At 47.3% G+C, this 14,651-nt stretch overlaps 1 protein-coding gene and 1 long non-coding RNA gene across 3 annotated transcripts in view; one reads left to right on the forward strand and one right to left on the reverse strand.

The window, feature by feature from the left end:
• Positions 1 to 5,779, forward strand: part of PRDM15 (PR/SET domain 15) — a 68,235-nt gene extending 62,456 nt beyond the window's left edge. For both annotated transcript variants that reach the window (XM_086315767.1, XM_086315771.1), the window contains exons 23-24: positions 1,356 to 1,565; positions 3,157 to 5,779. In XM_086315767.1, coding sequence (XP_086171893.1) covers positions 1,356 to 1,565; positions 3,157 to 3,633 — 687 coding nt within the window. In that variant the 3' untranslated portion in view covers positions 3,634 to 5,779. The remainder of the gene's footprint in view (positions 1 to 1,355; positions 1,566 to 3,156) is intronic.
• Positions 5,780 to 7,641: 1,862 nt separating this feature from the next.
• On the reverse strand, positions 7,642 to 13,637 carry LOC147379044 (uncharacterized). The gene is made up of 3 exons (XR_015132008.1): positions 13,528 to 13,637; positions 8,962 to 9,042; positions 7,642 to 7,751 (listed from the first exon to the last, which is right to left on the reverse strand). It is a non-coding gene; the product is annotated as an uncharacterized LOC147379044 (long non-coding RNA).
• Between the last annotated feature and the right edge of the window lie 1,014 nt (positions 13,638 to 14,651).

Here is a 14,651-nt window from a genome sequence, read left to right on the forward strand (position 1 = left end):
CTTCTAGTTTCTGTGAACATTTCTAGAATTTCAGTTTTCTGAAAACAGATGTGTGTCTTTTTAGAGAATAGATTGTTTATTAAGACTGAGTTCCCCCAGAGAAAACAGTAAAGTGTGTGTGTGTGCGTGCACGCGCATGCACGCACATGCAGAGAGAACTAGATTTATTTTAAGGAGTTGGCTCACTCAGTTGTGGGTCTGGCAGGTCCAGAATCTGCCGGGAGGGCCGGAGGCTGGACACCCAAGAGGAGCTGATGCTGGAGGCAGAATTCCCTCGTCTTCTGGGAACTTTGTCGGCTCTCAGGGCCTTCACCTGATTGGTCCAGGCCCACCCACGTTCAGAAGGTGCTGTTTTACTCAGCACCTACTGGCTTCAGTGTTGATCACATCTGAAAAACACCTTCAGGACAGCATCTGGACTGGTGTTGGGCCACATGACTGGGCGCCCCAAACTAGCAAAGGGATGCTTTAGTTAACCATCACAAGTATCACCCAGAAGAGCAAAATAACCTTAAACGTATTATGTGAACTTTCAAAAGGAATTTGTAGTCAGTACCTTGATATAAAGGCTTTCTCTTATTTTGAAGGGAACATTTCGCGCTCAGTTACTTTAAAATCGCGTTTACCCTTCTCTGTTTTGTAGCAGAGCTTTGAGCCCAGTGCTCAGTGGCTGGGTTGCGCTAAACAGCCAGGCCTGAGACCCATGACCACGTCCGCCCCTGACATGGGCAGCCCCTCGTGGCCATGTCCTGACAGGCCTCCTTGGGGTCTGTCTGCCACTGGGTGAGGCCACACCTCATGGGATGGCGCCGAGGACAGGAGGGGTGGCGGGTGACCGAGGCGGAGAACCTTGCGGGCCACCACTGCCCAGCGGCCAATGTGATCCTGGGCTGGGCCAGCTGTGGGTCAGCAGGAGGGAAAGAAGTATGCCGGGCACCCATCTGTGGTCACCATTACTGCTGGGCCCTTATTTGCTATCCCTAAAAACCATGACCACACGGTTCTTGCAGTCAGACTCATCCTTGATCCAAGATTATGTCTACAGTGAACCTGTGTCAGCCTGGGGCAGAGAGCCCGATGTGAAAGCCTTTGTAGCCTCAGGCAGAGCTCAACAGGGCTGAAACAGGGGCTCAAAACCTGTTTTCAGAGATATTTCTATTTCAGCACCAAGTATGACTTCTATCCAACTTTCCTCACTTTAAAGAAAAGCAGCGGAGACCAGCGGGAACTTGCTGCCATCCCTAGATGTGCACATTAGCAGATGGGCCTGGTCACCTGGTGTCTGGAGATGGTGCCAGGCTGCCTCAGGGGCACGACGCACTGACCTGTCATTGTCTCACCTTCTGCTCATGCAGCCTGAGCTGAGTCTGGAGCAGGAGGAGCTGGCCGAAGGGAAGCACGTGAAAGCCACCAGGAGAGCTCCCAAGAGGAAGCAGAAGCCGGAGGAGGAGGCCGGGGCCACGGGCCCTGAGGATGCCGCCTTCAGCGAGTTCTCGGAGAAGGAGGGCTCGTTCTCGGGCGGTGTCGGGGACGAGACGGACTCGGCCGTGCAGAGCATCCAGCAGGTGGCGCTTGTGCGGAGTCTGGCCCGGGTGTGGGGGGCCGGCCTGGTACCCTTCTCCCCATGGGGACTTGGACCCTGACCGCTGTCAGCCTGTGCCCCGTTTCCCAGTGCAGACCCAGAGGTCACCACCATCGTGGTGAAAAGCAGGCGTACCCCCACGGTTGGGAACTGGCTGGGACCAGTTGGGGGACGTCCTCAGGGGCCTGAGTGTGCTGGTCAGGCGGGGGGACCTGACCCTGCACAGCGGGGCGTGTGTCCAGCCGCTGCTTTTAGCCAGAACTTCCCCTTTGCCGACCCTTCCCTGCTTGGGTTTCAGGGCCCTCAGCTCTCTGTCAGCGTGTGTTGGACACCGCGCCTCTCTTGAGTGGCCCTGGTCATCCTGGTTGCAAGGGTTCCTGTGTTTCTCTGGCCTTTTGTCCCTCTTCGTGGGGAGAGCGGTGCTGTCTTTTTTGTTTATTAGCTCTTGGCCATGCACACGGGTTTGTTGTCCTTCTGAGCTTTGCAGTGTGTTAAGAGACAACGAAGAATATTCTCGTGATTGTTGTTGTTCAGTCGCTGAGTCATGTCTGATTCATTGCGACCTCATGGATGGCAGCATGACAAGCTTCCCTGTTCTTCACTGTCTCCCAGAGTTTGCTCAAACTCATGTTCCTTAAGTTGGTGATGCCATCCAACTATCTCATCCTCTGTCGTCCCCTTCTCCCCCTGCCCTCAGTCTTTCCCAGCATCAGGGTCTTTTCCGATGAGTCAGCTCTTCACATCAGATGGCTAAAATATTGAAGCTTCCGCTTTAGCCTCAGTCCTTCCAGTGACTAGTCAGGGTTGATTTCCTTTAGGAGTGACTGGTTTGATCTTGCTGTCCAAGAGACTCTCAAGAGTTTTATCCAACACTGCAATTCAAAAGCATCAGTCCTTCAGCACTCAGCCTTCTTTATGATCCAACTCTCACATCCATACGTGACTACTGGAAAAACCACAGCTTTGACTAGATGGACCTTTGTTGGCAAAGTAATGTCTCTGCTTTTTAACACACTGTCTAGGTTTGTCATGGCTTTTCTTCCAAGGAGTAAGTGTCTTTTAATTTCGCCTTCTACAGTCACCATCCACAGTGATTTTGGAGCCCAAGAAAATAAAATCTGTCACTGCTTCCACTTTTTCCCCATCTATTTGCCATGAATTGATGGGACCACATGTCATGATCTTAGTATTTTGAATGCTGAGTTTTAAGCCAGCTTTTTCACTCTCCTCTTTCACCCTCATCAAGAGGCTCTTGAGTTCCTCTTCACTTCAGCTTCTCTCGTGATTACTGTTCTCTGTTTTTTTCTCGACACTGAAATCATTTATTGCTCAGATCCAACTGATGGTCTCAATGATCACATTTGTATCTCGTTTCTCTTTTTCCCTGGAATTCTTTTTCCAGGAAACTAGTGTGGTTTAGTCTTTCACCAGCACATCTCACCTCCTTCCTTTGGGCCGAACGTGAGATGATCCCTGCGTCACGGGGAATCCTCCACAAAGCACAGCACAGGAAGCTGCTCTTGTTCTTAATTCTTCAGAAACTAACGGTCTCGTGTCATGCGTGACTCTTCCAGGTGGTGGTGACCCTGGGCGACCCCAATGTGACCACCCCGTCCAGCTCCGTCGGCCTGACCAACATCACCGTGACCCCCATCACCACCACGGCCGGGACCCAGTTTACCAACCTCCAGCCAGTGGCCGTCGGGCACCTGACCACTCCAGAACGCCAGCTCCAGCTGGACAACTCCATCCTGACCGTGACCTTTGATACCGTCAGCGGCTCCGCCATGCTGCACAACCGCCAGAACGACCTCCAGATCCACCCGCAGCCGGAAGCCTCGAACCCACAATCTGTGGCCCACTTCATCAACCTGACCACCCTGGTCAACTCCATCACGCCCCTGGGGAGCCAGCTGGGCGAGCAGCACCCGCTCACCTGGCGGGCGGTGCCCCAGACGGATGGGCCACCCCCACCGCCGCCCGCCCCCGCCCCGCAGGCCGCCCAGCCCTCAGTGCCGGCCGAGCAGCAGCCGCAGATGTACAGCTACTGAGGCAGCTTACAGAGAAACCAGGGAAAGAACCACAGATGGGGGTTTGTTTTCACTTAAGATTTGTTGGCTGGATACCAAACAGAGAAAAGCAAACACATTATTGCAGTGTAAGAAAGGTTGACTTAGCTTTTGCAGAATTATCTCCAAATGCCCCCAGAACCATGGCAGTATGTCAGCTGAACTCAGAAGTGACCCTGGGCAGGCCAGTTGTCCCCAGGAGCAGCCCCACACATTCTCCCAGATAAGGCAGGCCCCCAGGCTTCCCTCCCAGAGCTGGAGGGACTGGAGGTTTGCAAAAGGGAAGTGGTTTGTTTCCTTTTTCCCTTTAGGGCTGGGCTGCTGTGTTAAAATGTAGCAATGTGCTGGGCGGGAACAGAGTTTTCTCTCGGCTCCTGGACTTTGAACAAGTAGAAGTTCAAGTCACGTTTATCTTCTTTGAAATTCCAGTTGAGTCAAAGTCGTTGGCTGAAACCATGTGGAAAGCTGCCCTGTGGGGTGATGCCCCTCCTCTGGCCTTCCCATTGGTCACAGGCAAGCGGTCACGTGAGGTCGCTCAGCAAGGCATCCTAGTAATAGGGTTCCTGAATGGATTTTCAGTACGGTTCTTTTTTTAGACTTTATCTCGAGCGTATCTCGTGTGTTCGAAACTGTGGAGACCATGTTCTTCTGTTTTCTTTTGACACACGACGTCGTTTGCACTGTAGGCCTATGTCCAGCTTACACAGCGGCCCCAACGCAGGGGTCGCTGTTACACGTGCATCAAAAGGGCCTCCCGCTGGCCCTTCTGGAGGCTCCCTGGAGCCGTCTCAGGACTCTGCCATCCAAATGTATTTATTGTGGCTGAGACTCGGCTAGAGTCCCCTGAACTGGAGAACGGGGAAGAAATTCATGTCTTTTTTCTGTTTAAACTCTAATTCCAAAGGTTGATGTGTTTCAAGACCAGTTTTCTATAAAAATGTTGAATGAACTTTGCTCCTTATGGGGAAAGGGGTAGGTTTTTTTTCTGAAATACAGAGGTAGTGCTGTCCTGCCAAGTAGTATGAAAGCAGAAAAGGTCATTAGCTGAGTAGTAGAAGCATCAGCGCCCCGAATGAATGAATGAATGAATGTGCTGAGTGACAGCTCACACGTGTGCACCCATTTCAGGGGTGGTGGGTGAGGCTCAGGGCCACCGAGGTGGCGGCCAGCAGCCAGTCCTCTGGCTGTCCAGCCAGGGAGACAAAGAGGCAGGTGAAGAAGCTTGAGTGATGCCTTTGCCCTGTCCAGAATGAAAAGATAACGGTTGCTTTGCTTTGTCTCGATCACTCTTTGTGATCCTGTGTTAGTTGGGAGACCTTCAGTAAAGAGTGAATAAGTGAGACAGACTGACCTGATGCTGCCAGTGAGGCTGCGGGAGATCTGTCGCGCAAAGGGCAGCGTTCTCAGCACTTCGCGTAGTTCCAAGTCACAAGCTGTTGAGGAGAGGGCTAGGTTTTGATGTGTGCAATACAGGCCTTCGTGAACTGAGTTCATCACCCATGCAGCATGTGAAAGGGGGCTGCAGAATTCACCCTCCACACCCAGCTCGTCCCTAACTCCCAGCTTGCCCCTCTCGGTTGAATTTGTCGTGGGCGATTATTTGACTTTTAATTTATGATAATTATTTTTATGTTATTTATGTATATAATTAACTGCTTTATACATAATAGTTTCATCAAATGAACTTGGGCTAGGGGTGATATATTTTCTAAGCATTCTCTCTGTTCTCCAAATGTAAGTGGTCCAGGTGTCTGTGGAGTCATCAAGCACGCCAAGGTCCCTAAGGTATTTTTTTAAACATCACTGACCATTTCCTTTTGCACTTGCAGAAGATAAAGGACAAATGACCAAGGAAAAAAAAAACCCAGATGTGATTGAACACCCGCTATCATTTATCTTTTATTCCTCTTCCCTATGAAATAAAGGCCTTTAAAATCACAATTTTATTTTTTTAAGAAAAGTTGTTTTTGTGACTAGGATAAGAATGCATCGTGTGTTTTTAAAGAACCTAATTTAGGTTGTGTGGCCCCAGTGTACTTACCATCGTTCATTTCAATACACAGATGTGTAATAATACTTCTTGTTACAATAAGCGAAAACTCGAAATAAAAATCAGATTTACTCCTGAGTTTTCTGTAGAAATATTTGTCCTAATAGGATCACTGTCTGAGGCAAAATAGATTTGTGCTGTCGTGAAACAGTTGCTTTGAGTTTCCATATAAAAAACTGGGGAGCAAAAAAAAACCTAGTCAGCCCAAAGAGCCATCAGCTCTAGAGTGCTGTGCACATTTATCCCTGTTTCCTGGTAGAAAGGATTTAGTGTTTAATTGATCCCAGGTGCACAAGTGTAGGAGGAAAGGGGATGAAATCACTGTGGCCTCTGAGCTCTGTGAATCCCCGAGTTCCGCTAAATCAGTAACTAGAAGACGCTGGGTCTAGGCCCGTGAAGTGTCGTCCACGCCATCAGTGCTGTGAGCCTTGCAGAGCTGGCCCCCGGGGTACACTGCCTGACATGGACTGTGAGGCAAGGACAGGAGGGCCCGCAGGGGGGTGTGCTCCCATGCTGGGTGCTGCTCCACAGTGGTCATGTGACCAAGGGTGACCGCCTGGGAGGATTCCAGGCTCTGGAGGCAGATGTGTGGGCCTGACTGCCACGGCGCCCAGAGCTCATAGCTCCCAACTCAGGGCTGTGTGAGTCACTTTCCTGTTGGGTTTTGAAAGGTGTCAAGGCTGAGAAGTCACACGTCCTTCAAATCCCATCAATTTGTTCGAAGACAAGATTTGCCAGGAGCTGTGTTTTTCCATGGCTCACGGTCTGCTCAGATCACTCGTCCTGAGTGGGGGACACACTTAGTATATTTTGAGAACGATTGTAATTCCTGTGTGGTTCACACCCTGTGAAATGTTTGGATTATTTTAAGTGACCCAAACGTTGAAAATAAACAAGATATTAAAATATTAGAAGCTTTCACAGGTTTTTTTTTTTTTTTTTAAGGAACAGAGCCAATTCCTGGTCAGAGAACTAACTTCCTGCATGTCTCACAGTGCAGCCATCAATTTTTTGAAAAAGCAAGTGGTAGTAGCAATTTTTGTAAAGCTTAAATGGAGATGTGTGTTAGTCACTTAGTCGTGTCCGACTCTTTGTGACCCTATGGACTGTAGCCTGCCAGGCTCCTCTGTCCATGGAGTTCTCTAGGCAAGAATACTGGAGTGGGTTGCCATTCTCTTCTCCAGGGGATCTTCCCCACCCAGGGATTAAAGCTGGGTCTCCTGCATTGCAGGCAGATTCTTAACAGTCTGAGCCACCAGGGTAAGCCCTTAAACGGAGAGAATCAGTCCAGTTCATTTGCTCAGTCATGTCTGATTCCTTGAGACCCCACGAACTGTAGCATGCTAGGCTTCCCTGTCCATCACCCACTCCCAGAGCTTGCTCAAACCCATATCCACCGAGTTGGTGGTACCACCCAACCATCTCATCCTCTGTCACCCCCTTCTCCTCCTGCCTTCAATCTTTCCCAGCATCAGGGTCTATTCCAGTGAGTTGGCTCTTCACATCAGGTGGCCAAAGTATTAGAGTTTCAGCATCAGTCCTTCCAGTGAATATTCAGGGTTGATTTCCTTTAAGATTGACTGGTTTTATCTCCTTGCCATTCAAGGGACTCTCAAGAGTCTTCTTCGGCACCACAGTTCAAACAGAGAGAATAGATCCAAAAAAGATGAGTAGCCAGAGAAGGGAGAACTTGACAAGCAAGGTGTTTCTTTGGGCAAGTGGTCTGGAACAATCCCTTAAATTGTATTGATCAAATTGTTCTGATTTGTTAGGAGTGGTCATTTTAAACTTAAAAAGCACCTGGTGTGCCATCAGACCTTCTAAGGATTTGAATTAGGAGAACCTTGTTTTAGATGCTTCGGTTCTGTCTTAGGGGACAGCTGATAGCAGCTAACCCTCCTGCCAGTGAGTGGGATTCACCTGCTCAGCATCCAGCAGGCCGTCAGCACATTCTTGTACGTCCAACAAATTCCAGTAGAAAGGGGAGACAGTTGCGCCTCTGGCTGTTTTCATCCAGCTTGAGCGCCTCTGCATCAGAAGTGCCCCGGTTCTGGAATGACAGCGAATGATCTGATTTGCGTGATGGTGGAAGCAACAGAATTGTCTGGCAGCCGCTCTAGGTTACCCACACAACCAGCTGACTGGGATCATCCCACCCACCAAGCCCCAGTGCCCCAGGATCTGAGGCTTTCCTCCCTCCCCATGGTCCCAGGTGCAGGCAGCTGGCATCCAGACAACACCAGAGGGTTGGCACCTGCCTGCAGACTGCCTTGAATCCAAGCCGTCTGCTCTTCCCCGTTAACAGGTGTATCTGCCCACATTTGCTCCATAAGGAGGGAGACGGACCCAGTCTCTGTGGGAAGATGGCCCATCAATGGGACACAGACCTACCTGAGTCTGCAGGGAGCCTGGCGTAGCACACCTCCCTGGAAGAGCAAGGATGCAGGACCCAGGACTCAGTACCCAGTGATCCCTGTCTGTTCCACTTGGGACTTTCAACTCTTCCTGGGCGCTAGGGCATCATGCCCTTGCACGACCATCTGGAGCTTGCCTCCTACCCCAGAAATTCTCTCTTCCAAGTTTTAGCCATGAAACAGGGTAGCAAGATCATCAAGGAAAGACAGGGAGTGGGCGCTGCATTGCAGGAGCTGTTTTAGAAGTCCTCAGGTGTCACTGTCTGCTTTTCCTAGACGATCTAGGGTGGGAGCGGGGGGCTGGCTGCAGTTGGGGAAAGGGTGCTGTGTGGCTCCTGCATTGCCATCTTCTGTTCCCGGGAAGTCCACCGACTCATCTCCACCTGGATGTCCCCGAGGGTTGTCAGGCTTGCACGTCTGACCCTGGAATCCATGACCCCCAGCCCCAAACCTGGCGCCTCCCCTCCACTGTCACCTCTCACAGCTGATAGCCTAGCCCTCCACCTACTCACACAGGCAAGAACCCAGAGCCGCATTTAGACCCCCAGTGCCTTTGGATCTGTCTGGGTGTCACCATCTCCGTGACTGTCTCCCTCCAAATTTCCAGTGGACAACCCTGTGGGGCCAGTCAGCCCCCCTCGTTCCCCTGTTCCACAGGGCGGCCTCAGTGGCCCTTGTGGGGGTGTTGCTCTATGGTCACCCACGCATCAATGCTAGTATCCTCCAACAGACTCTGTCTCTGGACACACCCTGATCATTTCTGTGGCCTCGAGGCTGCAGTGGCTGTCCTGCCTCCCTCTCCCACCCCCTCCCAAGATCTCCACCCACCTAGCTCCCAACCCTTACTTGGTTAAATGTACTTGTCCTTCAGATCTCGCCTCAAACTCCACCTCAGAGACACCTCTTGGAGTCACCCTCATATCACATCTGAAAGCAAGCACAACACCAATCAGTTGGCAATTACACTATTTACTCATTATATGACTTTGTTCATATTTGAGCTTCCCTGCTGTTCAGTAAGCTCCAAAAGCGTGTGTGTGCTCAGTGGCTCAGTTGAGACTGCTTTTTCTCATCATTTTTACTCTGAGCCACCCCCAGCCCCATGCAATAAGCCTGACCCACACTAGAGATTAATAGGCAAGTATTTTTCCTAAGCATCGAGGGAGACAACATACTTCCTTGAGCACCAAAGCTTTGAAGCACTAACCCCCCAAAACAGAAATTTATTAAATCTAGTTGGAGTTATCACTTGAAACTTCCGAGTCTTTGAGAGACTTGGAAATCCTAGTCTCCAATGACTCAATCTTATTGATGAGATGATTAATTATTTCTTCAACTTTGTTTTATTAAGATAGTCTATCTCTGTCATAGATAGATTTATTTGTGTCATATCTTAGATTCCACATATAAGCAATACCGTATGATACTTGCCCTTCTCTTTCTGACTGCCTTTGTTTAGTATGATAATCTCCAGGTCCACCCACATTTCTGCAAATGGCATTATTTCATTTTTCTAAGGCTGATACCCATCTGTATGTATGTAGCACATCTTCTCAATCCATTCATCTGTCAATGGTTCTGTGCTTGCTTTTGTGTCTTGGCTACTGTGAATAGCGCTGCTATGAATTGGGGTGATGTATCTTTTCAAATTCTAGTTTTGTCTGGATAAATGCCCAAGAATGGGATTGCCGGATCATATGGCAACTTCATTTTTAGTTTTTTGAGGACCCTCCATACTATGTTTTTCCCTTTTTAACTGCAAAGGCAACAATAAAAAAAGTTAAATGACTTTACTGGCTCCCTTCCGACAGTTTGTCAGACAGGGCTCAGCTTTCCCACTCAGGCTGTAATTACCCCCCACCCCTACCCCACACCTGTCTTCAGGTGGAGTCACAGCCTCAATGTTTGAACTGCTTAGTCACCAGCCACAGTCAGACTTGTGATGCTGCAGAGCTTACCGTCACCTCTGGCTTGCCGTGTGAATCACTGTGAGAACTTCCCTGGCTCTGGTGACTCACACCCAGCAGAGTGGCTTTTCCTCAGCTTGCTACAACTCAGATTTTAATAGCCCTGAGCTGCTGCTTGGCACCAGTATTTCAAACCAAGAATAGAAACACAACTGAACTCCCCCAGCGTTTATTTTACTGCTAATGAGGCGAGTGGAGTTGTTTCTGTGCAAAAAAACACCCTTGTGTCCGATAATTGAGGGTATGCCCCCTTGTTCTGTTTGTGGTGAAGATCAAGAAGAGCCAATCATAGGTTTTTGTCCAATAACCTTACACTTCTTAAACCCACAAACTAACTCCACAACCTGCCCTAGCTCTTCAGACTTTTGTTCTTGATGTTTTCTCCTCTTCGATTTACCCTTGAACCTTGAAGGGTTCCAGTTTTTTTTTTTAATTAAAATATAGTTGATTTACAATATGTTGATTACTGCTATACAGAAAGCGATTCAGTTATAAATATATATATATATACACATTTTTTAAGTTATTCTTTTCTATTATGATTTATCACAGGATACTGAATATAGCTCTCTGTGCTGTACAGTGGGGCCTTGTTGTTGTCCCTCGTGTTTATAAAGCTTGCATCTGCTAACCTCAACCTCCCCCTCCAACCTTTGCCCGACCTCCTGCCCTTTGGCAACCACCAGTCTGTTCCCCGTGATTCTGTTTCATAGGCAGGTTTATTTGTGTCATAGTTTAGGTTCCGCATATGAATGGTACGATCTGATATTCGTATTTCTCTTCCTGACTTAATTTCACTTAATGGATAATCTCGAGATCCATCCATGTTGCTACAAATGGCGTCATTTGGTTCTTTCTTATGACTGAGTAATGCTCCATGGGCTTCCCTGATGGCTCAGAGGTTAAAGCGTCTGTCTGGAATGCAGGAGACCTGGGTTCGATCCCTGAGTCGGGAAGATCCCCTGGAGAAGGAAATGGCAACCCACTCCAGTACTCTTGCTTGAAGAATCCCATGGGGGAGGATCCTGGTGGGCTACAGTCCTTAGGGTCGCAAAGAGTCGGACATGACTGAGCGACTTCACTCACTTCACTGATGCTTCATGGTATATACACTTTATACACCACATCTTCTTTACCCATTCATCTGTCGATAGACATTTAGGTTGCTTCCATGTCTGGGCTATTGTGAATAGCATTGCTGTGAAAATAGGGAAGTATGTATCCTTTGGGATTAGTTTCGTCTGGATACGCCCGGGAGTGGAAATGCAGGATCATAAGGTAACTCTATTTCTGGTTTTTTAAGGAACCTCCATGCTATTCACCATAATGGTTGCACCAACTTACATTCTCACCAACACTGTAGGAGGGTTCCCTTTTCTACACACTCTCTCCAGGATTTATTGTTTGTAGACTTCTTCATGATGGCCATTCTGACTGATGTGAGGTGATATTTCCACGTAGTTCTGATTTACATTTTTCTAATGATTAGGCATGTTGAGCATCTTTTCATGTGCTTATTGGCCATCTGTATGTCTCCTTTGGAGAAATGTCTGTTTAGGTCTTCTGCCTATTTTTGATTAGTTGTTGTTGTTTTTTTTTTTTGATGTTGAGTTGTATGAGCTATTTGTGTATTTTGGAAATTAAGCCCTTTTTGGTCACATAGTTTGCAAATATTTTCTCCTAGTCTGTGGGTTGTCTTTTCATTTTGCTTATGGTTTACTTTGCTGTACAAAAGCTTGTAAGTTTGAAGGGGTCCCATTTGTTTATTTTTGTTTTATCTCTATTGTTTTGTGAGACTGACTTAAGAAAACATTGGTACAATTTATATCAGAGAATGTTTTGCCTATATTCTCTTCAAGGGTTCCAAATACTTTCAACTGTAAACCCAAGTATTATTTTGCATATTCTAGTTAAAGGGTCTTCCTGACAAGGGCTGTATCTAGTGAATTAACAACTCTGAATCGTTTTACTTCAATTAAACCTGACTTAAGTACTCAGCAGGAAAGAATCGCCTGCCAATTCAGGAGATGCAAGAGATGCAGTTTCCATCCCTGGGTCAGGAAGATCCCCTGGAGAATGAAACGGCAGCCCACTCCACTGTTCTTGCCCGGGAAATCCCATGGATGGAGAAGCTTGGCTGGCTACAGTCCAGGGGGTCACAAAGAGTCGGACACGACTGAGCAACTAAACAACAGCAAAGTACAGTTAGTTTGTAGAATTGATTGACTGTTGTTCTGTCTTTGGTGATAGAATTTGCAGGACATTCCTGAGATGATAGCCTTTTTAAAATCCTCACTTTCCTTGGGGGTTGAAACCATGATGAGTCTGGACCACTTTTCTGTGACCTGAAGAAGTAAAACTGAACACATTGACCCTCCCTGGGGGCTTGAGTCCAGCTCAGGTAATGAAGAGTAACTGTCGGGAGAGCCCAGCTGGTCTTGGAAAGGTCTTGTACAAAGAATGTTGCTCAAAAATAGATCCCTTAACAACATTGTAGTAAGATAAAATAAGAAATAGAGTCCTTGCATGATTCTTAATAAAAAGGACAATGATAAAGCCAAGCAGAAATCTACCTGTTGCTCTATTTGTGCGTGGACATCAAGCTTATGCTCATTTTTGTGCAATCTGATTTTCATTTCTTGAACAGAAGCAGTTCATTTTGTGCATTTCTGTGGCTTTGCTTTCTGTAATCTTTTTTTTTTTTTTTTTGGCCACACCCCATGGCACGTGGGATCCTTGTACCCAAACCAGGGATTGAGTCCAGGCCCCCTGCATTGGAAGCATCAAGTCTTAACCACTAGACTGCTAGGGAAGTCCTCTGTGGTTTCGTTTTCATCCAAACATGTACTCCATATAAACTTTGAACTTAACTTCTTTAGACCAAGGTGTGCAGCATTCAGGTTTGAACCCATGGACCCTGCAGAGGAAGTATATAGTCTTATCCACTGGGCCACCAGGAAAGTCCCTGAACCTAATTTCATTGATGATCTATTTTTCAGTTTTTCAGGGGAATTTAGATTTTTAATGTACCCCTCATCCCCTAAGCATTGTAGTTACATCTGGATGTACTTCTGAATCATGTCTTAAACTGGGCTAGCCCACATTGAGGGCTGGCGTGCCCCTCGGCTACACACTTTTCCTAGTCTCGTTCTTTGAAAGAGAGCGTACTAGTGGTGAAAATCCAGTTCCTTATGTCCCATCTTGACTAGACAGGGAATAAAGCTTTCAGGATCTGTAACTTGAATCACATTACTTTGTATGTGTGCTTTGTAATTGTCTTCCTTTTCAAGTGGATGTAAGTAGAGCGCTCCCCTAGACAATGGCTGAAAATACTGCTTAAGTTAATCATCTCCCTTTCAGTTTTAGAATGCCTTGCAAAAACTAATGTTACTTTTATCACATGACCCAGCTGAAGGAGATCTCTTTATAACCTTCAAGGACATACCTTTAAGGCAGGGACCCAGGAGAACAGGAGGCACCAACCCAGCGGGCACTCAGAACACACGCTCAGGAGGAAGTTCTGGCTTGTCCTGCTCGTCCAGGAATGTTCTCCCCAAATGTAAACTTTTGATCTTGTGAAATCACAGGTTCCAGAAGACAGCAAGTCCATGGCTGTTTTTTTGATGACAAAGTAAATATTCTTGCCAAATATTTTATTTTCCAAAAGTCAGATTCAATCCAGAGGTTAAAAATATGATGTTTTGAAGGTTTTGGAATCATAGTTACATGCTTTTTAAAAATTAATTATTTAATTTTTTTATTTGGCTGCACTGGGTCTTAGTTGCAGCAAGAGGGAATCTTCGATCTTTGTGTCAGCATGTAAACCCTTAGATGTGGCATGTGGGATCTAGTTCCCTGAACAGGAGTCGAACTTGGGTCTCCTGAATTCAGAGCATGGAGTCATTGCCAGTGGACCACCAGGGAAGCCCCTACAGTACTATGCCTTAACTTGGCACTTCCTTTTGAATCTGAAGTAAAGGAGACTGTGTACATATGATACACAACTCTTCTGGACAGCTGGAGAGACAGTTCCTCAGTTGATCAGTGCAGTTCAGTAGGTCTTTAACAACTTCTTTTAGAGTTAAACTGAATTGACAATACACTGACATCAGCTTCGCCGTGTCATTATTGTACAATGAAGTTGTAGGCTATGGTCAGTAATGGTAATATCAGATGAGCTCAGGGTCCAGGCAAACGCCTACACAGGGAAAATTTGTAACACTGGCTTCCTCTTACCTGTCACTGTGAACACACTGTGTGCGACTCTGTACGAAGGCTTTCTTCAAGTTCATTTTATGTGTGTGTATGTATTTTATTTACTTGTCTGTGCCAGGTCTGAGTTGTGGCATGCGGAGTCTTCTAGATGTGGCATGTGGAATCCACCTCCCTGAGCAAGGATTGAACCCCCAGCTCCCTGTGTTGGAAGAGTGGAGTTTTGGCCAAGAACCACCAGGGAAGTGCCTCAGGTTCATTATATTTAGATTTGAAGTTCTTTTAAGAAAGGTTTAGAAAGTGCATCACTTATTGTTAAGACGGGAAAATGAAAGTTTAGAAACTGGAGGTTTTGGA

Source organism: Bos grunniens, chromosome 1, assembly GCF_055505025.1.
Source record: "Bos grunniens cultivar Pamir isolate PY7600 chromosome 1, Bosgru_T2T1.0, whole genome shotgun sequence".
NCBI classification, from domain to species: domain Eukaryota; kingdom Metazoa; phylum Chordata; class Mammalia; order Artiodactyla; family Bovidae; genus Bos; species Bos grunniens.